The sequence below is a fragment of the Scyliorhinus torazame genome, chromosome 1 (assembly GCF_047496885.1).
Source record: "Scyliorhinus torazame isolate Kashiwa2021f chromosome 1, sScyTor2.1, whole genome shotgun sequence".
NCBI lineage: Eukaryota > Metazoa > Chordata > Chondrichthyes > Carcharhiniformes > Scyliorhinidae > Scyliorhinus > Scyliorhinus torazame.
Genome location: NC_092707.1, coordinates 413878636 through 413902640, shown reverse-complemented (window position 1 = coordinate 413902640; position 24005 = coordinate 413878636). Strand labels below are relative to the sequence as shown.

The following is a 24005-nucleotide window of genomic DNA, read 5'->3' as shown; positions in this document are numbered from 1 at the left end:
AAAGAAGACAGAGGGTGGTGGTTGATGGGAAATGTTCAGAATGGAGTTCAGTTACAAGTGGAGTACCACAAGGATCTGTTCTGGGGCCGTTGCTATTTGTCATTTTTATCAATGACCTAGAGGAGGGTGCATAAGGGTGGGTGAGTAAATTTGCAGACGACACTAAAGTCGGTGGTGTTGTCGACAGTGCGGAAGGATGTTGCAGGTTACAGAGGGACATAGATAAGCTGCAGAGCTGGGCTGAGAGGTGGCAAATGGAGTTTAATGTAGAGAAGTGTGAGGTGATTCACTTTGGAAGGAATAACAGGAATGCGGAATATTTGGCTAATGGTAAAGTTCTTGGCAGTGTGGATGAGCAGAGGGATCTCGGTGTCCATGAACATAGATCCCTGAAACTTGCCACCCAGGTTGATAGGGTTGTGGAGAAGGCCTATGGTGCGTTGGCCTTTATTGGTAGAGTGATTGAGTTCCAGAGTCATGAGGTCATGTTGCAGCTGTACAAAACTCTGGTACGGCCGCATTTGGAGTATTGCGTACAGTTCTGGTCACCTCATTATAGGAAGGACGTGGAGGCTTTGGAGCGGGTGCAGAGGAGATTTACCAGGATGTTGCCTGGTATGGAGGGAAAATCTTATGAGGAAAGGCTGATGGACTTGAGGTTGTTTTCGTTAGAGAGAAGAAGGTGAAGAGGATACTTAATAGAGGCATACAAAATGATCAGGGGGTTAGATAGGGTGGACAGTGAGAGCCTTCTCCCGCGGATGGAAATGGCTAGCACGAGGGGATGTAGCCTTAAACTGAGGGGTAATAGATACAGGACAGAGGTCAGAGGTAGGTTCTTTACGCAAAGAGTGGTGATGCCGTGGAATGCCCTGCCTGCAGCAGTAGTGAACTCGCCAACATTGAGGGCATTTAAAAGTTTATTGGATAAGCATATGGATGATAGTGGCATAGTGTAGGTTAGATGGCTTTTGTTTTTTTGACTTCCCATGTCGGTGCAACATCGTGGGCCGAAGGGCCTGTACTGCGCTGTATCATTCTATGTTCTATGTTCTGTCTGAGAGTGGTGGAGACAGATTCACAAAACGAGTGGTTAGGATCCGGAATGTTCTGTCTGAGAGTGTGGTGGAGGCAGATTCACACAGCAAGTGGTTAGGATCTGGAATGTTCTGTCTGAGAGTGTGGTGGAGGCAGATTCACACAGCGAGTGGTTAGGATCCGGAATGTACTGTCTGAGAGTGTGGTGGAGACAGATTCACACAGCGAGTGGTTAGGATCCGGAGTGTACTGTCTGTGAGTGTGGTGGAGACAGATTCACACAACGAGTGGTTAGGATCCGGAATGTTCTGTCTGAGAGTGTGGTGGAGACAGATTCACACAACGAGTGGTTAGGATCCGGAATGTTCTGTCTGAGAGTGTGGTGGAGGCAGATTCACACAGTGAGCGGTTAGGATCTGGAATGTTCTGTCTGAGAGTGTGGTGGAGGCAGATTCACACAGCGAGTAGTTAGGATCTGGAATTATCCTAGAATTTCGGCGGGAGCGGGTGCAGGGGCTGCCGGGAGGTGAGTATTTGAGTTTCCAACACTTACCTGGTCCCGTTTCTGTTCTTCTTTTCTGTTTTATTTTTTATTTTATTTTTTTAAGGCGAGAACCGGAAGTTCAACCCGCGGACATCTGGTAAGGCCCCCCCCCCCCCCCACCCCCCACCAATACATTCTGGTGGAGAGGAAACCCGAGACACTACACGTGAAGTGTCTCCCACCAGCCCTCCTCCTCTAACCTAATAATAAAACCCATTGGTTTGGATGAACTTCGGATCATTCGGGAGGCAGAAGGGGTCATAGATAGCAGCTTCAGGGAATTAATTACACCAAAGATTGGAGATAGATGAGTTACTGTAAGAGGGACTGGGAAGAAGCAGTCAGTGCAGGGATCCCCTGCGGTCGTTTCCCTGAGTAACAAGTATACCGCGGTGGATACTTGTGGTGGGGGGGACTTAACAGGGGTAAGCCATGGGGTACGGGCCTCTGGCACGGAGTCTGTCCCTGTTGCTCAGACGGGAATGGGGGAGAGGAGCAGAGCATTAGTAATTGGGGACTCGATAGTCAGGGGCACAGATAGGAGATTTTGTGGGAGCGAGAGAAACTCACGTTTGGTATGTTGCCTCCCAGGTGCAAGGGTACGTGATGTCTCGGATCGTGTTTTCCGGGTCCTTAGGGGGGAGGGGGAGCAGCCCCAAGTCGTGGTCCACATTGGCACTAACGACATAGGTAGGAAAGGGGACAAGGATGTCAGGCAGGCTTTCAGGGAGCTAGGATGGAAGCTCAGAATGAGAACAAACAGAGTTGTTATCTCTGGGTTGTTGCCCGTGCCACGTGATAATGAGGTGAGCAATAGGGAGAGAGAGCAAGTAAACACGTGGCTACAGGGATGGTGCAGGCGGGAGGGATTCAGATTTCTGGATAACTGGGGCTCTTTCTGGGGAAGGTGGGACCTCTACAGACAGGATGGTCTACATCTGAACCTGAGGGGCACAAATATCCTGCGGGGGAGATTTGTTAGTGCTCTTTGGGGGGGTTTAAACTAATGGAGCAGGGGCATGGGAACCTGGATTGTAATTTTAGGGTACGGGAGATTGAGAGTATAGAGGTCAGGAGCACAGATTTGACTTTGCAGGAGGGGGCCATTGTTCAGGTAGGTGGTTTGAAGTGTGTCTACTTCAATGCCAGGAGTATACGAAATAAGGTAGGGGAACTGGCAGCATGGGTTGGTACCTGGGACTTCGATGTTGTGGCCATTTCGGAGACATGGATAGAGCAGGGACAGGAATGGATGTTGCAGGTTCCGGGGTTTAGGTGTTTTAGTAAGCTCAGAGAAGGAGGCAAAAGAGGGGGAGGTGTGGCGCTGCTAGTCAAGAACAGTATTACGGTGGCGGAGAGGATGCTAGATGGGGACTCTTCGTCCGAGGTCGTATGGGCTGAGGTTAGAAACAGGAAAGGCGAGGTCACCCTGTTGGGAGTTTTCGATAGGCCTCCAAATAGTTCTAGGGATGTAGAGGAAAGGATGGCGAAGATGATTCTGGATAAGAGCGAAAGTAACAGGGTAGTTATTATGGGAGACTTTAACTTTCCAAATATTGACTGGAAAAGATATAGTTCGAGTACATTAGATGGGCCGTTTTTTGTACAGTGTGTGCAGGAGGGTTTCCTGACACAATATGTTGACAAGCCAACAAGAGGCGAGGCCACTTTAGATTTGGTTTGGGGTAATGAACCAGGCCAGGTGTTGGATTTGGAGGTAGGTGAGTACTTTGGGGACAGTTACCACAATTCGGTGACGTTTACGTTAATGATGGAAAGGGATAAGTATACCCCGCAGGGCAAGAGTTATAGCTGGGGGAAGGGCAATTATGATGCCATTAGACATGACTTGGGGAGGGTAGGTTGGAGAAGTAGGCTGCAAGTGTTGGGCACACTGGATATGTGTAGTTTGTTCAAGGAACAGCTACTGCCTGTTCTTGATAAATACGTACCGGTCAGGCAGGGAGGAAGGCGTCGAGCGAGGGAACCGTTGTTTACCAAAGAAGTGGAATCTCTTGTTAAGAGGAAGAAGGAGGCCTATGTGAAGATGAGGTGTGAAGTTTCAGTTGGGGCGCTTAATAGTTACAAGGTAGCGAGGAAGGATCTAAAGAGAGAGTTAAGGCGAGCAAGGAGGGGACATGAGAAGTATTTGGCAGGTAGGATCAAGGAAAACCCAATAGCTTTCTATAGGAATGTCAGGAATAAAAGAATGACTAGGGTAAGAGTAGGGCCAGTCAAGGACAGGGATGGGAAGTTGTGTGTGGAGTCTGAAGAGATAGGCGAGATACTAAATGAATATCTTTCGTCAGTATTCACTCAGGAAAAAGATAATGTTGTGGAGGAGAATGCTGAGACCCAGGCTCTTCGAATAGATGGCATTGAGGTACGGAGGGAAGAGGTGTTGGCAATTCTGGACAGGCTGAAAATAGATAAGTCCCCGGGGCCTGATGGGATTTATCCTAGGATTCTCTGGGAAGCCAGGGAAGAGATTGCTGAGCCTTTGGCTTTGATTTTTATGTCATCGTTGGCTTCAGGAATAGTGCCAGAGGACTGGAGGATAGCAAATGTGGTCCCTTTGTTCAAGAAGGGGAGCAGAGACAACCCCAGCAACTATAGACCGGTGAGCCTCACGTCTTTTGTGGGTAAAGTCTTGCAGGGGATTATAAGAGACAAGATTTATAATCATCTAGATGGGAATAATATGATCAGGGATAGTCAGCATGGCTTTGTGAAGGGTAGGTCATGCCTCACAAACCTTATCGAGTTCTTTGAGAAGGTGGCTGAACAGGTAGACGAGGGTAGAGCAGTTGATGTGGTGTATATGGATTTCAGTAAAGCGTTTGATAAGTTTCCCCACGGTAGGCTATTGCATAAAATACGGAGGCTGGGGATTGAGGGTGATTTAGAGATGTGGATCAGAAATTGGCGAGCTGAAAGAAGACAGAGGGTGGTGGTTGATGGGAAATGTTCAGAATGGAGTTCAGTTACAAGTGGAGTACCACAAGGATCTGTTCTGGGGCCGTTGCTATTTGTCATTTTTATCAATGACCTAGAGGAGGGTGCATAAGGGTGGGTGAGTAAATTTGCAGACGACACTAAAGTCGGTGGTGTTGTCGACAGTGCGGAAGGATGTTGCAGGTTACAGAGGGACATAGATAAGCTGCAGAGCTGGGCTGAGAGGTGGCAAATGGAGTTTAATGTAGAGAAGTGTGAGGTGATTCACTTTGGAAGGAATAACAGGAATGCGGAATATTTGGCTAATGGTAAAGTTCTTGGCAGTGTGGATGAGCAGAGGGATCTCGGTGTCCATGAACATAGATCCCTGAAACTTGCCACCCAGGTTGATAGGGTTGTGGAGAAGGCCTATGGTGCGTTGGCCTTTATTGGTAGAGTGATTGAGTTCCAGAGTCATGAGGTCATGTTGCAGCTGTACAAAACTCTGGTACGGCCGCATTTGGAGTATTGCGTACAGTTCTGGTCACCTCATTATAGGAAGGACGTGGAGGCTTTGGAGCGGGTGCAGAGGAGATTTACCAGGATGTTGCCTGGTATGGAGGGAAAATCTTATGAGGAAAGGCTGATGGACTTGAGGTTGTTTTCGTTAGAGAGAAGAAGGTGAAGAGGATACTTAATAGAGGCATACAAAATGATCAGGGGGTTAGATAGGGTGGACAGTGAGAGCCTTCTCCCGCGGATGGAAATGGCTAGCACGAGGGGATGTAGCCTTAAACTGAGGGGTAATAGATACAGGACAGAGGTCAGAGGTAGGTTCTTTACGCAAAGAGTGGTGATGCCGTGGAATGCCCTGCCTGCAACAGTAGTGAACTCGCCAACATTGAGGGCATTTAAAAGTTTATTGGATAAGCATATGGATGATAGTGGCATAGTGTAGGTTAGATGGCTTTTGTTTTTTTGACTTCCCATGTCGGTGCAACATCGTGGGCCGAAGGGCCTGTACTGCGCTGTATCATTCTATGTTCTATGTTCTGTCTGAGAGTGGTGGAGACAGATTCACAAAACGAGTGGTTAGGATCTGGAATGTTCTGTCTGAGAGTGTGGTGGAGACAGATTCACACAGCGAGCGGTTAGGATCTGGAATGTACTGTCTGAGAGTGTGGTGGAGACAGATTCACACAGCGAGTGGTTAGGATCCGGAATGTACTGTCCGAGAGTGTGGTGGAGGCAGATTCACACAGCAAGTGGTTAGGATCTGGAATGTTCTGTCTGAGAGTGTGGTGGAGGCAGATTCACACAGCGAGTGGTTAGGATCCGGAATGTACTGTCTGAGAGTGTGGTGGAGACAGATTCACACAGCGAGTGGTTAGGATCCGGAGTGTACTGTCTGTGAGTGTGGTGGAGACAGATTCACACAACGAGTGGTTAGGATCCGGAATGTTCTGTCTGAGAGTGTGGTGGAGACAGATTCACACAACGAGTGGTTAGGATCCGGAATGTTCTGTCTGAGAGTGTGGTGGAGGCAGATTCACACAGTGAGCGGTTAGGATCTGGAATGTTCTGTCTGAGAGTGTGGTGGAGGCAGATTCACACAGCGAGTAGTTAGGATCTGGAATTATCCTAGAATTTCGGCGGGAGCGGGTGCAGGGGCTGCCGGGAGGTGAGTATTTGAGTTTCCAACACTTACCTGGTCCCGTTTCTGTTCTTCTTTTCTGTTTTATTTTTTATTTTATTTTTTTAAGGCGAGAACCGGAAGTTCAACCCGCGGACATCTGGTAAGGCCCCCCCCCCCCCCCCCCCACCCCCCACCAATACATTCTGGTGGAGAGGAAACCCGAGACACTACACGTGAAGTGTCTCCCACCAGCCCTCCTCCTCTAACCTAATAATAAAACCCATTGGTTTGGATGAACTTCGGATCATTCGGGAGGCAGAAGGGGTCATAGATAGCAGCTTCAGGGAATTAATTACACCAAAGATTGGAGATAGATGAGTTACTGTAAGAGGGACTGGGAAGAAGCAGTCAGTGCAGGGATCCCCTGCGGTCGTTTCCCTGAGTAACAAGTATACCGCGGTGGATACTTGTGGTGGGGGGGACTTAACAGGGGTAAGCCATGGGGTACGGGCCTCTGGCACGGAGTCTGTCCCTGTTGCTCAGAAGGGAATGGGGGAGAGGAGCAGAGCATTAGTAATTGGGGACTCGATAGTCAGGGGCACAGATAGGAGATTTTGTGGGAGCGAGAGAAACTCACGTTTGGTATGTTGCCTCCCAGGTGCAAGGGTACGTGATGTCTCGGATCGTGTTTTCCGGGTCCTTAGGGGGGAGGGGGAGCAGCCCCAAGTCGTGGTCCACATTGGCACTAACGACATAGGTAGGAAAGGGGACAAGGATGTCAGGCAGGCTTTCAGGGAGCTAGGATGGAAGCTCAGAATGAGAACAAACAGAGTTGTTATCTCTGGGTTGTTGCCCGTGCCACGTGATAATGAGGTGAGCAATAGGGAGAGAGAGCAAGTAAACACGTGGCTACAGGGATGGTGCAGGCGGGAGGGATTCAGATTTCTGGATAACTGGGGCTCTTTCTGGGGAAGGTGGGACCTCTACAGACAGGATGGTCTACATCTGAACCTGAGGGGCACAAATATCCTGCGGGGGAGATTTGTTAGTGCTCTTTGGGGGGGTTTAAACTAATGGAGCAGGGGCATGGGAACCTGGATTGTAATTTTAGGGTACGGGAGATTGAGAGTATAGAGGTCAGGAGCACAGATTTGACTTTGCAGGAGGGGGCCATTGTTCAGGTAGGTGGTTTGAAGTGTGTCTACTTCAATGCCAGGAGTATACGAAATAAGGTAGGGGAACTGGCAGCATGGGTTGGTACCTGGGACTTCGATGTTGTGGCCATTTCGGAGACATGGATAGAGCAGGGACAGGAATGGATGTTGCAGGTTCCGGGGTTTAGGTGTTTTAGTAAGCTCAGAGAAGGAGGCAAAAGAGGGGGAGGTGTGGCGCTGCTAGTCAAGAACAGTATTACGGTGGCGGAGAGGATGCTAGATGGGGACTCTTCGTCCGAGGTCGTATGGGCTGAGGTTAGAAACAGGAAAGGCGAGGTCACCCTGTTGGGAGTTTTCGATAGGCCTCCAAATAGTTCTAGGGATGTAGAGGAAAGGATGGCGAAGATGATTCTGGATAAGAGCGAAAGTAACAGGGTAGTTATTATGGGAGACTTTAACTTTCCAAATATTGACTGGAAAAGATATAGTTCGAGTACATTAGATGGGCCGTTTTTTGTACAGTGTGTGCAGGAGGGTTTCCTGACACAATATGTTGACAAGCCAACAAGAGGCGAGGCCACTTTAGATTTGGTTTGGGGTAATGAACCAGGCCAGGTGTTGGATTTGGAGGTAGGTGAGTACTTTGGGGACAGTTACCACAATTCGGTGACGTTTACGTTAATGATGGAAAGGGATAAGTATACCCCGCAGGGCAAGAGTTATAGCTGGGGGAAGGGCAATTATGATGCCATTAGACATGACTTGGGGAGGGTAGGTTGGAGAAGTAGGCTGCAAGTGTTGGGCACACTGGATATGTGTAGTTTGTTCAAGGAACAGCTACTGCCTGTTCTTGATAAATACGTACCGGTCAGGCAGGGAGGAAGGCGTCGAGCGAGGGAACCGTTGTTTACCAAAGAAGTGGAATCTCTTGTTAAGAGGAAGAAGGAGGCCTATGTGAAGATGAGGTGTGAAGTTTCAGTTGGGGCGCTTAATAGTTACAAGGTAGCGAGGAAGGATCTAAAGAGAGAGTTAAGGCGAGCAAGGAGGGGACATGAGAAGTATTTGGCAGGTAGGATCAAGGAAAACCCAATAGCTTTCTATAGGAATGTCAGGAATAAAAGAATGACTAGGGTAAGAGTAGGGCCAGTCAAGGACAGGGATGGGAAGTTGTGTGTGGAGTCTGAAGAGATAGGCGAGATACTAAATGAATATCTTTCGTCAGTATTCACTCAGGAAAAAGATAATGTTGTGGAGGAGAATGCTGAGACCCAGGCTCTTCGAATAGATGGCATTGAGGTACGGAGGGAAGAGGTGTTGGCAATTCTGGACAGGCTGAAAATAGATAAGTCCCCGGGGCCTGATGGGATTTATCCTAGGATTCTCTGGGAAGCCAGGGAAGAGATTGCTGAGCCTTTGGCTTTGATTTTTATGTCATCGTTGGCTTCAGGAATAGTGCCAGAGGACTGGAGGATAGCAAATGTGGTCCCTTTGTTCAAGAAGGGGAGCAGAGACAACCCCAGCAACTATAGACCGGTGAGCCTCACGTCTTTTGTGGGTAAAGTCTTGCAGGGGATTATAAGAGACAAGATTTATAATCATCTAGATGGGAATAATATGATCAGGGATAGTCAGCATGGCTTTGTGAAGGGTAGGTCATGCCTCACAAACCTTATCGAGTTCTTTGAGAAGGTGGCTGAACAGGTAGACGAGGGTAGAGCAGTTGATGTGGTGTATATGGATTTCAGTAAAGCGTTTGATAAGTTTCCCCACGGTAGGCTATTGCATAAAATACGGAGGCTGGGGATTGAGGGTGATTTAGAGATGTGGATCAGAAATTGGCGAGCTGAAAGAAGACAGAGGGTGGTGGTTGATGGGAAATGTTCAGAATGGAGTTCAGTTACAAGTGGAGTACCACAAGGATCTGTTCTGGGGCCGTTGCTATTTGTCATTTTTATCAATGACCTAGAGGAGGGTGCATAAGGGTGGGTGAGTAAATTTGCAGACGACACTAAAGTCGGTGGTGTTGTCGACAGTGCGGAAGGATGTTGCAGGTTACAGAGGGACATAGATAAGCTGCAGAGCTGGGCTGAGAGGTGGCAAATGGAGTTTAATGTAGAGAAGTGTGAGGTGATTCACTTTGGAAGGAATAACAGGAATGCGGAATATTTGGCTAATGGTAAAGTTCTTGGCAGTGTGGATGAGCAGAGGGATCTCGGTGTCCATGAACATAGATCCCTGAAACTTGCCACCCAGGTTGATAGGGTTGTGGAGAAGGCCTATGGTGCGTTGGCCTTTATTGGTAGAGTGATTGAGTTCCAGAGTCATGAGGTCATGTTGCAGCTGTACAAAACTCTGGTACGGCCGCATTTGGAGTATTGCGTACAGTTCTGGTCACCTCATTATAGGAAGGACGTGGAGGCTTTGGAGCGGGTGCAGAGGAGATTTACCAGGATGTTGCCTGGTATGGAGGGAAAATCTTATGAGGAAAGGCTGATGGACTTGAGGTTGTTTTCGTTAGAGAGAAGAAGGTGAAGAGGATACTTAATAGAGGCATACAAAATGATCAGGGGGTTAGATAGAGTGGACAGTGAGAGCCTTCTCCCGCGGATGGAAATGGCTAGCACGAGGGGATGTAGCCTTAAACTGAGGGGTAATAGATACAGGACAGAGGTCAGAGGTAGGTTCTTTACGCAAAGAGTGGTGATGCCGTGGAATGCCCTGCCTGCAACAGTAGTGAACTCGCCAACATTGAGGGCATTTAAAAGTTTATTGGATAAGCATATGGATGATAGTGGCATAGTGTAGGTTAGATGGCTTTTGTTTTTTTGACTTCCCATGTCGGTGCAACATCGTGGGCCGAAGGGCCTGTACTGCGCTGTATCATTCTATGTTCTATGTTCTGTCTGAGAGTGGTGGAGACAGATTCACAAAACGAGTGGTTAGGATCTGGAATGTTCTGTCTGAGAGTGTGGTGGAGACAGATTCACACAGCGAGCGGTTAGGATCTGGAATGTACTGTCTGAGAGTGTGGTGGAGACAGATTCACACAGCGAGTGGTTAGGATCCGGAATGTACTGTCCGAGAGTGTGGTGGAGGCAGATTCACACAGCAAGTGGTTAGGATCTGGAATGTTCTGTCTGAGAGTGTGGTGGAGGCAGATTCACACAGCGAGTGGTTAGGATCCGGAATGTACTGTCTGAGAGTGTGGTGGAGACAGATTCACACAGCGAGTGGTTAGGATCCGGAGTGTACTGTCTGTGAGTGTGGTGGAGACAGATTCACACAACGAGTGGTTAGGATCCGGAATGTTCTGTCTGAGAGTGTGGTGGAGACAGATTCACACAACGAGTGGTTAGGATCCGGAATGTTCTGTCTGAGAGTGTGGTGGAGGCAGATTCACACAGTGAGCGGTTAGGATCTGGAATGTTCTGTCTGAGAGTGTGGTGGAGGCAGATTCACACAGCGAGTAGTTAGGATCTGGAATTATCCTAGAATTTCGGCGGGAGCGGGTGCAGGGGCTGCCGGGAGGTGAGTATTTGAGTTTCCAACACTTACCTGGTCCCGTTTCTGTTCTTCTTTTCTGTTTTATTTTTTATTTTATTTTTTTAAGGCGAGAACCGGAAGTTCAACCCGCGGACATCTGGTAAGGCCCCCCCCCCCCCCCCCCCCCCCCCCACCCCCCACCAATACATTCTGGTGGAGAGGAAACCCGAGACACTACACGTGAAGTGTCTCCCACCAGCCCTCCTCCTCTAACCTAATAATAAAACCCATTGGTTTGGATGAACTTCGGATCATTCGGGAGGCAGAAGGGGTCATAGATAGCAGCTTCAGGGAATTAATTACACCAAAGATTGGAGATAGATGAGTTACTGTAAGAGGGACTGGGAAGAAGCAGTCAGTGCAGGGATCCCCTGCGGTCGTTTCCCTGAGTAACAAGTATACCGCGGTGGATACTTGTGGTGGGGGGGACTTAACAGGGGTAAGCCATGGGGTACGGGCCTCTGGCACGGAGTCTGTCCCTGTTGCTCAGAAGGGAATGGGGGAGAGGAGCAGAGCATTAGTAATTGGGGACTCGATAGTCAGGGGCACAGATAGGAGATTTTGTGGGAGCGAGAGAAACTCACGTTTGGTATGTTGCCTCCCAGGTGCAAGGGTACGTGATGTCTCGGATCGTGTTTTCCGGGTCCTTAGGGGGGAGGGGGAGCAGCCCCAAGTCGTGGTCCACATTGGCACTAACGACATAGGTAGGAAAGGGGACAAGGATGTCAGGCAGGCTTTCAGGGAGCTAGGATGGAAGCTCAGAATGAGAACAAACAGAGTTGTTATCTCTGGGTTGTTGCCCGTGCCACGTGATAATGAGGTGAGCAATAGGGAGAGAGAGCAAGTAAACACGTGGCTACAGGGATGGTGCAGGCGGGAGGGATTCAGATTTCTGGATAACTGGGGCTCTTTCTGGGGAAGGTGGGACCTCTACAGACAGGATGGTCTACATCTGAACCTGAGGGGCACAAATATCCTGCGGGGGAGATTTGTTAGTGCTCTTTGGGGGGGTTTAAACTAATGGAGCAGGGGCATGGGAACCTGGATTGTAATTTTAGGGTACGGGAGATTGAGAGTATAGAGGTCAGGAGCACAGATTTGACTTTGCAGGAGGGGGCCATTGTTCAGGTAGGTGGTTTGAAGTGTGTCTACTTCAATGCCAGGAGTATACGAAATAAGGTAGGGGAACTGGCAGCATGGGTTGGTACCTGGGACTTCGATGTTGTGGCCATTTCGGAGACATGGATAGAGCAGGGACAGGAATGGATGTTGCAGGTTCCGGGGTTTAGGTGTTTTAGTAAGCTCAGAGAAGGAGGCAAAAGAGGGGGAGGTGTGGCGCTGCTAGTCAAGAACAGTATTACGGTGGCGGAGAGGATGCTAGATGGGGACTCTTCGTCCGAGGTCGTATGGGCTGAGGTTAGAAACAGGAAAGGCGAGGTCACCCTGTTGGGAGTTTTCGATAGGCCTCCAAATAGTTCTAGGGATGTAGAGGAAAGGATGGCGAAGATGATTCTGGATAAGAGCGAAAGTAACAGGGTAGTTATTATGGGAGACTTTAACTTTCCAAATATTGACTGGAAAAGATATAGTTCGAGTACATTAGATGGGCCGTTTTTTGTACAGTGTGTGCAGGAGGGTTTCCTGACACAATATGTTGACAAGCCAACAAGAGGCGAGGCCACTTTAGATTTGGTTTGGGGTAATGAACCAGGCCAGGTGTTGGATTTGGAGGTAGGTGAGTACTTTGGGGACAGTTACCACAATTCGGTGACGTTTACGTTAATGATGGAAAGGGATAAGTATACCCCGCAGGGCAAGAGTTATAGCTGGGGGAAGGGCAATTATGATGCCATTAGACATGACTTGGGGAGGGTAGGTTGGAGAAGTAGGCTGCAAGTGTTGGGCACACTGGATATGTGTAGTTTGTTCAAGGAACAGCTACTGCCTGTTCTTGATAAATACGTACCGGTCAGGCAGGGAGGAAGGCGTCGAGCGAGGGAACCGTTGTTTACCAAAGAAGTGGAATCTCTTGTTAAGAGGAAGAAGGAGGCCTATGTGAAGATGAGGTGTGAAGTTTCAGTTGGGGCGCTTAATAGTTACAAGGTAGCGAGGAAGGATCTAAAGAGAGAGTTAAGGCGAGCAAGGAGGGGACATGAGAAGTATTTGGCAGGTAGGATCAAGGAAAACCCAATAGCTTTCTATAGGAATGTCAGGAATAAAAGAATGACTAGGGTAAGAGTAGGGCCAGTCAAGGACAGGGATGGGAAGTTGTGTGTGGAGTCTGAAGAGATAGGCGAGATACTAAATGAATATCTTTCGTCAGTATTCACTCAGGAAAAAGATAATGTTGTGGAGGAGAATGCTGAGACCCAGGCTCTTCGAATAGATGGCATTGAGGTACGGAGGGAAGAGGTGTTGGCAATTCTGGACAGGCTGAAAATAGATAAGTCCCCGGGGCCTGATGGGATTTATCCTAGGATTCTCTGGGAAGCCAGGGAAGAGATTGCTGAGCCTTTGGCTTTGATTTTTATGTCATCGTTGGCTTCAGGAATAGTGCCAGAGGACTGGAGGATAGCAAATGTGGTCCCTTTGTTCAAGAAGGGGAGCAGAGACAACCCCAGCAACTATAGACCGGTGAGCCTCACGTCTTTTGTGGGTAAAGTCTTGCAGGGGATTATAAGAGACAAGATTTATAATCATCTAGATGGGAATAATATGATCAGGGATAGTCAGCATGGCTTTGTGAAGGGTAGGTCATGCCTCACAAACCTTATCGAGTTCTTTGAGAAGGTGGCTGAACAGGTAGACGAGGGTAGAGCAGTTGATGTGGTGTATATGGATTTCAGTAAAGCGTTTGATAAGTTTCCCCACGGTAGGCTATTGCATAAAATACGGAGGCTGGGGATTGAGGGTGATTTAGAGATGTGGATCAGAAATTGGCGAGCTGAAAGAAGACAGAGGGTGGTGGTTGATGGGAAATGTTCAGAATGGAGTTCAGTTACAAGTGGAGTACCACAAGGATCTGTTCTGGGGCCGTTGCTATTTGTCATTTTTATCAATGACCTAGAGGAGGGTGCATAAGGGTGGGTGAGTAAATTTGCAGACGACACTAAAGTCGGTGGTGTTGTCGACAGTGCGGAAGGATGTTGCAGGTTACAGAGGGACATAGATAAGCTGCAGAGCTGGGCTGAGAGGTGGCAAATGGAGTTTAATGTAGAGAAGTGTGAGGTGATTCACTTTGGAAGGAATAACAGGAATGCGGAATATTTGGCTAATGGTAAAGTTCTTGGCAGTGTGGATGAGCAGAGGGATCTCGGTGTCCATGAACATAGATCCCTGAAACTTGCCACCCAGGTTGATAGGGTTGTGGAGAAGGCCTATGGTGCGTTGGCCTTTATTGGTAGAGTGATTGAGTTCCAGAGTCATGAGGTCATGTTGCAGCTGTACAAAACTCTGGTACGGCCGCATTTGGAGTATTGCGTACAGTTCTGGTCACCTCATTATAGGAAGGACGTGGAGGCTTTGGAGCGGGTGCAGAGGAGATTTACCAGGATGTTGCCTGGTATGGAGGGAAAATCTTATGAGGAAAGGCTGATGGACTTGAGGTTGTTTTCGTTAGAGAGAAGAAGGTGAAGAGGATACTTAATAGAGGCATACAAAATGATCAGGGGGTTGGATAGGGTGGACAGTGAGAGCCTTCTCCCGCGGATGGAAATGGCTAGCACGAGGGGATGTAGCCTTAAACTGAGGGGTAATAGATACAGGACAGAGGTCAGAGGTAGGTTCTTTACGCAAAGAGTGGTGATGCCGTGGAATGCCCTGCCTGCAACAGTAGTGAACTCGCCAACATTGAGGGCATTTAAAAGTTTATTGGATAAGCATATGGATGATAGTGGCATAGTGTAGGTTAGATGGCTTTTGTTTTTTTGACTTCCCATGTCGGTGCAACATCGTGGGCCGAAGGGCCTGTACTGCGCTGTATCATTCTATGTTCTATGTTCTGTCTGAGAGTGGTGGAGACAGATTCACAAAACGAGTGGTTAGGATCTGGAATGTTCTGTCTGAGAGTGTGGTGGAGACAGATTCACACAGCGAGCGGTTAGGATCTGGAATGTACTGTCTGAGAGTGTGGTGGAGACAGATTCACACAGCGAGTGGTTAGGATCCGGAATGTACTGTCCGAGAGTGTGGTGGAGGCAGATTCACACAGCAAGTGGTTAGGATCTGGAATGTTCTGTCTGAGAGTGTGGTGGAGGCAGATTCACACAGCGAGTGGTTAGGATCCGGAATGTACTGTCTGAGAGTGTGGTGGAGACAGATTCACACAGCGAGTGGTTAGGATCCGGAGTGTACTGTCTGTGAGTGTGGTGGAGACAGATTCACACAACGAGTGGTTAGGATCCGGAATGTTCTGTCTGAGAGTGTGGTGGAGACAGATTCACACAACGAGTGGTTAGGATCCGGAATGTTCTGTCTGAGAGTGTGGTGGAGGCAGATTCACACAGTGAGCGGTTAGGATCTGGAATGTTCTGTCTGAGAGTGTGGTGGAGGCAGATTCACACAGCGAGTAGTTAGGATCTGGAATTATCCTAGAATTTCGGCGGGAGCGGGTGCAGGGGCTGCCGGGAGGTGAGTATTTGAGTTTCCAACACTTACCTGGTCCCGTTTCTGTTCTTCTTTTCTGTTTTATTTTTTATTTTATTTTTTTAAGGCGAGAACCGGAAGTTCAACCCGCGGACATCTGGTAAGGCCCCCCCCCCCCCCCCCCCCCCCCCCCCCCCCACCCCCCACCAATACATTCTGGTGGAGAGGAAACCCGAGACACTACACGTGAAGTGTCTCCCACCAGCCCTCCTCCTCTAACCTAATAATAAAACCCATTGGTTTGGATGAACTTCGGATCATTCGGGAGGCAGAAGGGGTCATAGATAGCAGCTTCAGGGAATTAATTACACCAAAGATTGGAGATAGATGAGTTACTGTAAGAGGGACTGGGAAGAAGCAGTCAGTGCAGGGATCCCCTGCGGTCGTTTCCCTGAGTAACAAGTATACCGCGGTGGATACTTGTGGTGGGGGGGACTTAACAGGGGTAAGCCATGGGGTACGGGCCTCTGGCACGGAGTCTGTCCCTGTTGCTCAGAAGGGAATGGGGGAGAGGAGCAGAGCATTAGTAATTGGGGACTCGATAGTCAGGGGCACAGATAGGAGATTTTGTGGGAGCGAGAGAAACTCACGTTTGGTATGTTGCCTCCCAGGTGCAAGGGTACGTGATGTCTCGGATCGTGTTTTCCGGGTCCTTAGGGGGGAGGGGGAGCAGCCCCAAGTCGTGGTCCACATTGGCACTAACGACATAGGTAGGAAAGGGGACAAGGATGTCAGGCAGGCTTTCAGGGAGCTAGGATGGAAGCTCAGAATGAGAACAAACAGAGTTGTTATCTCTGGGTTGTTGCCCGTGCCACGTGATAATGAGGTGAGCAATAGGGAGAGAGAGCAAGTAAACACATGGCTACAGGGATGGTGCAGGCGGGAGGGATTCAGATTTCTGGATAACTGGGGCTCTTTCTGGGGAAGGTGGGACCTCTACAGACAGGATGGTCTACATCTGAACCTGAGGGGCACAAATATCCTGCGGGGGAGATTTGTTAGTGCTCTTTGGGGGGGTTTAAACTAATGGAGCAGGGGCATAGGAACCTGGATTGTAATTTTAGGGTACGGGAGATTGAGAGTATAGAGGTCAGGAGCACAGATTTGACTTTGCAGGAGGGGGCCATTGTTCAGGTAGGTGGTTTGAAGTGTGTCTACTTCAATGCCAGGAGTATACGAAATAAGGTAGGGGAACTGGCAGCATGGGTTGGTACCTGGGACTTCGATGTTGTGGCCATTTCGGAGACATGGATAGAGCAGGGACAGGAATGGATGTTGCAGGTTCCGGGGTTTAGGTGTTTTAGTAAGCTCAGAGAAGGAGGCAAAAGAGGGGGAGGTGTGGCGCTGCTAGTCAAGAACAGTATTACGGTGGCGGAGAGGATGCTAGATGGGGACTCTTCGTCCGAGGTCGTATGGGCTGAGGTTAGAAACAGGAAAGGCGAGGTCACCCTGTTGGGAGTTTTCGATAGGCCTCCAAATAGTTCTAGGGATGTAGAGGAAAGGATGGCGAAGATGATTCTGGATAAGAGCGAAAGTAACAGGGTAGTTATTATGGGAGACTTTAACTTTCCAAATATTGACTGGAAAAGATATAGTTCGAGTACATTAGATGGGCCGTTTTTTGTACAGTGTGTGCAGGAGGGTTTCCTGACACAATATGTTGACAAGCCAACAAGAGGCGAGGCCACTTTAGATTTGGTTTGGGGTAATGAACCAGGCCAGGTGTTGGATTTGGAGGTAGGTGAGTACTTTGGGGACAGTTACCACAATTCGGTGACGTTTACGTTAATGATGGAAAGGGATAAGTATACCCCGCAGGGCAAGAGTTATAGCTGGGGGAAGGGCAATTATGATGCCATTAGACATGACTTGGGGAGGGTAGGTTGGAGAAGTAGGCTGCAAGTGTTGGGCACACTGGATATGTGTAGTTTGTTCAAGGAACAGCTACTGCCTGTTCTTGATAAATACGTACCGGTCAGGCAGGGAGGAAGGCGTCGAGCGAGGGAACCGTTGTTTACCAAAGAAGTGGAATCTCTTGTTAAGAGGAAGAAGGAGGCCTATGTGAAGATGAGGTGTGAAGTTTCAGTTGGGGCGCTTAATAGTTACAAGGTAGCGAGGAAGGATCTAAAGAGAGAGTTAAGGCGAGCAAGGAGGGGACATGAGAAGTATTTGGCAGGTAGGATCAAGGAAAACCCAATAGCTTTCTATAGGAATGTCAGGAATAAAAGAATGACTAGGGTAAGAGTAGGGCCAGTCAAGGACAGGGATGGGAAGTTGTGTGTGGAGTCTGAAGAGATAGGCGAGATACTAAATGAATATCTTTCGTCAGTATTCACTCAGGAAAAAGATAATGTTGTGGAGGAGAATGCTGAGACCCAGGCTCTTCGAATAGATGGCATTGAGGTACGGAGGGAAGAGGTGTTGGCAATTCTGGACAGGCTGAAAATAGATAAGTCCCCGGGGCCTGATGGGATTTATCCTAGGATTCTCTGGGAAGCCAGGGAAGAGATTGCTGAGCCTTTGGCTTTGATTTTTATGTCATCGTTGGCTTCAGGAATAGTGCCAGAGGACTGGAGGATAGCAAATGTGGTCCCTTTGTTCAAGAAGGGGAGCAGAGACAACCCCAGCAACTATAGACCGGTGAGCCTCACGTCTTTTGTGGGTAAAGTCTTGCAGGGGATTATAAGAGACAAGATTTATAATCATCTAGATGGGAATAATATGATCAGGGATAGTCAGCATGGCTTTGTGAAGGGTAGGTCATGCCTCACAAACCTTATCGAGTTCTTTGAGAAGGTGGCTGAACAGGTAGACGAGGGTAGAGCAGTTGATGTGGTGTATATGGATTTCAGTAAAGCGTTTGATAAGTTTCCCCACGGTAGGCTATTGCATAAAATACGGAGGCTGGGGATTGAGGGTGATTTAGAGATGTGGATCAGAAATTGGCGAGCTGAAAGAAGACAGAGGGTGGTGGTTGATGGGAAATGTTCAGAATGGAGTTCAGTTACAAGTGGAGTACCACAAGGATCTGTTCTGGGGCCGTTGCTATTTGTCATTTTTATCAATGACCTAGAGGAGGGTGCATAAGGGTGGGTGAGTAAATTTGCAGACGACACTAAAGTCGGTGGTGTTGTCGACAGTGCGGAAGGATGTTGCAGGTTACAGAGGGACATAGATAAGCTGCAGAGCTGGGCTGAGAGGTGGCAAATGGAGTTTAATGTAGAGAAGTGTGAGGTGATTCACTTTGGAAGGAATAACAGGAATGCGGAATATTTGGCTAATGGTAAAGTTCTTGGCAGTGTGGATGAGCAGAGGGATCTCGGTGTCCATGAACATAGATCCCTGAAACTTGCCACCCAGGTTGATAGGGTTGTGGAGAAGGCCTATGGTGCGTTGGCCTTTATTGGTAGAGTGATTGAGTTCCAGAGTCATGAGGTCATGTTGCAGCTGTACAAAACTCTGGTACGGCCGCATTTGGAGTATTGCGTACAGTTCTGGTCACCTCATTATAGGAAGGACGTGGAGGCTTTGGAGCGGGTGCAGAGGAGATTTACCAGGATGTTGCCTGGTATGGAGGGAAAATCTTATGAGGAAAGGCTGATGGACTTGAGGTTGTTTTCGTTAGAGAGAAGAAGGTGAAGAGGATACTTAATAGAGGCATACAAAATGATCAGGGGGTTAGATAGGGTGGACAGTGAGAGCCTTCTCCCGCGGATGGAAATGGCTAGCACGAGGGGATGTAGCCTTAAACTGAGGGGTAATAGATACAGGACAGAGGTCAGAGGTAGGTTCTTTACGCAAAGAGTGGTGATGCCGTGGAATGCCCTGCCTGCAACAGTAGTGAACTCGCCAACATTGAGGGCATTTAAAAGTTTATTGGATAAGCATATGGATGATAGTGGCATAGTGTAGGTTAGATGGCTTTTGTTTTTTTGACTTCCCATGTCGGTGCAACATCGTGGGCCGAAGGGCCTGTACTGCGCTGTATCATTCTATGTTCTATGTTCTGTCTGAGAGTGGTGGAGACAGATTCACAAAACGAGTGGTTAGGATCTGGAATGTTCTGTCTGAGAGTGTGGTGGAGACAGATTCACACAGCGAGCGGTTAGGATCTGGAATGTACTGTCTGAGAGTGTGGTGGAGACAGATTCACACAGCGAGTGGTTAGGATCCGGAATGTACTGTCCGAGAGTGTGGTGGAGGCAGATTCACACAGCAAGTGGTTAGGATCCGGAATGTTCTGTCTGTGAGTGTGGTGGAGACAGATTCACACAGCGAGTGGTTAGGATCCGGAATGTACTGTCCGAGAGTGTGGTGGAGGCAGATTCACACAGCAAGTGGTTAGGATCCGGAATGTTCTGTCTGAGAGTGTGGTGGAGACAGATTCACACAGCAAGTGGTTAGGATCCGGAATGTTCTGTCTGAGAGTGTGGTGGAGACAGATTCACACAGCAAGTGGTTAGGATCTGGAATGTTCTGTCTGTGAGTGTGGTGCAGGTAGATTCACACAGCGGGTGGTTAGGATCTGGAATTTTCTGTCTGAGAGTATGATGTAGACAGTTTCGCACAGCGAGTGGTGAGGGACAGACAGAGTCAGGTATCGAGAAGTTGCCAAGGAGTGTCGATCAAGTTGGAGGGAAGTACCAGGGGCAGTCTGTTAACCACCCATGGTGGGGACTTCAAACCTGTTCAACCACCAAAAGCACCTCCTTCTCAATTAAACCCTCAGATTTTGTCTCATAGATTATCATAGAATTTACAGTGCAGAAGGAGGCCATTCGGCCCATCGAGTCTGCACCGGCTCTTGGAAAGAGCACCCTACCCAAGGCCAACACCTCCACCCTATCCCCATAACTCAGTAACACCACCCAACACTAAAGGCAATTTTGGACACAAAGGGCAATTTTTCATGGCCAATCCACCTAACCTGCACATCTTTGGACTGCGGGAGGAAACCGGAGCACCCGGAGGAAACCCACGCAGACACGGGGAGGATGTGCAGACTCTCACAGACAGTGACCCAGCGGGGAATCAAACCTGGGACCCTGGAGCTGGGAAGCAATTGTGCTAACCACAATGCTACCGTGCTGCCCAGTCTCAGTTAGAGACTGGGGGGAAATGCATGTTGGCCATGTTACAGAAACACGTAAAACTGTTGTGGCCCACGGAATGCCAAGGAGAGTGTGAGCGGAGAAGTCTCCGGCCGTGTTGGAGGACGAATCGGTGCCGGCCAACCCAGATTTTTCCAAACTGCTGAGCTGAGCAGAATCCTCTTGAATCTCTCTCCCAGAAGAGGGGGATTCTCTCTCAAATCTCAGCTTGAACCCCCTTCAGGTACACAGAGCAGTTAGTGAGTACTCAAAACGTGAATACAGAGCTGGGGAGGGGGTCCTTTCCGGTTCCTCTTCCATTAAAAGTACCAGACCTCTCAAAGGCCTCAGGAAAATGCTGCTCTAATATTCTGTGTAACTGAGACAAGTTGTTGGTGAGTCTGCTGAAGCTGACCACATATCAGAAACTCAGCAGGTTTGAAGTGCATCTTCCGTGGGTAACGCTCAGCTCAACACAAGTTGTAACTTGTCCCCAGAGGGGATCCCACAGCCTGAGAATTGGGCCTGAATGGCCCAGCTTGAGGGTCCAAGCCAACCGATGGTTCAACACCTCGCATTCTGAAGAGATCACGGCCTACAAAGACCTCAACCTCAGCAGCAAAGATCCTCAAATATCTCACACCCAGTTTAATCCCCATCATTTTGATCCTTTCCCTTCTCCCCTGTGTGTCTGTCTTGTGTGCATGTGGGTGGCGGGTGGGGCGGTGTTTGGGGAATAGTTAGACTAGTAGATCAGTGTTACATTATTTCCATTATCTGTTCATCTTTTACTCCTTTTATAAATAAACAGTTCTAATGTTTTACTTTCAAATCTGGTGCCTGTAACTCATTGGAGAAGTCAAGGGTCAAAGATCTCAGGAAAATACACAAATTACTGGTTAATTCACTTATGTTGGGACTCTGGGATCTGTGTAGCTGGAACTGACCGTGCACTGGCCCAGGGTGTCGTAACAGAATGTACCGCCGTCCCTTCACTGTCGCTGGGTCACAATCCTGGAACTCCCTCCCTAACAGCAGTACCTACACCACATGGAGTGCAGCGGGTCAAGAAGGCAGCTCACCACCACCTTCTCCAGGGCAGTTAGGGATGGCATCTTGCCAATAAAGTATGAATATAAAACAAAACAGCTCGAGGCGCCACATTGGCAAAAACCCGAGTAAACAAAGGAGACAAAGAATTTAAGTTCTGGAAGATAAGTTCAAGAAGATTCTATCTGAGTAAAACCACATGAGAATCATGGAAACTGTACTTACTGGTTACATTCAGCTGTGATCCATTCCCACTGATATCTCCCCACACGGAGCAGTAATAGACGGCAGTGTCACTGGGCTGCACGTTGCTGATTGTCAGGATGAAGGTTTTATTGGACGTGTCTCGGGAAGGATGGAAACGCTCAGTGAAACCTGGACTCCATCGTGTGTTGTTCTTTATATCATGAGTTAAAACCCTCTCCATATCTTTCCCTGGCCTCTCCCGGTGAACATCGGTGTGTGTCACTGCGGCGTTCCGCATGGTGCAGTGTAACCGTGCAGTCTGACCCTCTGTGACACGTTCCAGACTCGGAGACTGGATAAGGACTGGAGCATTCGCACCTTTTAGAGAAAAATATCAACAAGTTAAACACGAGTCTGAAGGTTCCAAAGTGTTTAAAGGGAATGTTCGGTGTTAAAAAGCGAGAACCAGGGGCGTCATTCTCCGACCCCCTGCCGGGTCGGAGAATGGCCGTTCGCCGCCGTGAATCCCGCCCCCGCCGAAGTCTCCGGTACCGGAGATTGGGCGGGGGAGGGAATTGGGCCGCGACGATTGGCGGGACCTCCCGCTCAATTCTCCGGCCCGGATGGGCCGAAGTCCCGCCCAGAAATTTCCTGTCCCGCCGGCGTAAATTAAAGCTGGTATTTACCGGCGGGACCAGGCGGCGTGGGTGGGCTCCGGGGTCCTGGGGGGAGTGCGGGGCGATCTGACCCCGAGGGGTGCCCCCACGGTGGCCTGGCCCACGATCGGGGCCCACCGATCCGCAGGCAGGCCTGTGCCGTGGGGGCACACTTTTCCTTCCGCCTCCTCCACGGCCTCCACCATGGCGGAGGCGGAAGAGACTCTCCCCACTGCACATGCGCGGGAAACTGTCGGCGGCCGCTGACGCTCCCGCGCATGCGCTGCATTTCCGTGCCAGCTGGCGGGGCAACAAAGGCCGTTTCCGCCAGCTGGCGGGGCGGAAATCCCTCCGGCGCCGGCCTAGCCCCTCAATGTTGGGGCTCGGCCCCCAAAGATGCAGAGCATTCCGCACCTTTGGGCCGGCGCGATGCCCGTCTGATTGGCGCCGTTTTTGGCGCCAGTTGGCGGACATCGCGCCGCTGGGGGAGAATTTCGCCCCAGATTCTAAGACTGAAACGATGGACTGATTCATTCAAATAAAGCAAAATATATTTGTGTGAGTAAATTAAAAATCAGTTGCTTGTTTGTTTAGGATTGAATCTTGTCAAAAAGAGACACATTGTTGAAGTTTTTCATTTTGTACTCATCGAGAAAAACACAGGAATGTTAAATTTCAAAGAATCACAATTTATTCTACAGTGGAAATGGTGCCAATGGGCGGCACTGTAGAGCAGTGGTTGGCACTGTTGCTTCACTGTTCTCGGGTCCCTGGTTCGATTCCCGGCTTGGGTCACTGTCTGTCGGAGTCTGCACATTCTCCCCGTGTCTGCGTGGATTTCCTCCGGGCGCTCCGGGTTCCTCTCACAAGTCCCGAAATACGTTTTGTTAGATAATTTGAACATTCTGAATTCTCCCTCTGTGTACTCGAACAGGCGCCGGAATGTGGCAACTAGGGGCTTTTTACAGTAACTTCATTACAGTGCTAATGTAAGCCTATTTGTGACAATAAAGATTATTAAAAAAGATAGTCAACTCTGATTGGCTGAAACGTTGCCATGGAGAATTACCCCGAATTAGAGGCTCCCAAAGCTCCTGTTGAATTGAAAGAAAGGAGCACGGCTTGAACATATTCCTTTTGTTTGCAGACAGCCGGTCTCTGTCTCGCTTTGAGCAAGTGTAAATGAGTCACACATCAGCTCACGGTTAAAATTGTCTGAATTAAATGTCAATTAGTTGAAACATATTGTTACAACTCCCTGGGCCAGTGCGCGGTCAATTCCAGCCCCACTTGACCCGGAGTCACAACATGGTTGATGTTAACTTTTATTTTACAATACCCGAGGTCTTCAGCTGCCCAATAATTACAGTCACCAGGTTTGTAAATTTAAACACAATTAACTTCTTATTAAAAATTACGATAATTAAATAAGCAACAAATACAACTGGTTAACTATTATGGAATATCTATGTAATATCTAGCACCCCCACCCTTGTGTTCCTTACTTCTGCTCAAATTAAGGGTCATGGA

General features: G+C 48.9%; 1 protein-coding gene across 1 annotated transcript in view; it reads right to left on the bottom strand.

Annotated features, from left to right (window-relative positions):
- Positions 1 to 24005, bottom strand: part of LOC140424747 (uncharacterized) — a 140218-nt gene that overhangs the window by 63075 nt on the left and 53138 nt on the right. The window contains exon 4 of the mRNA XM_072508156.1: positions 21859 to 22197. Within this exon, the coding sequence (XP_072364257.1) occupies positions 21859 to 22197 (339 nt within the window). The remainder of the gene's footprint in view (positions 1 to 21858; positions 22198 to 24005) is intronic.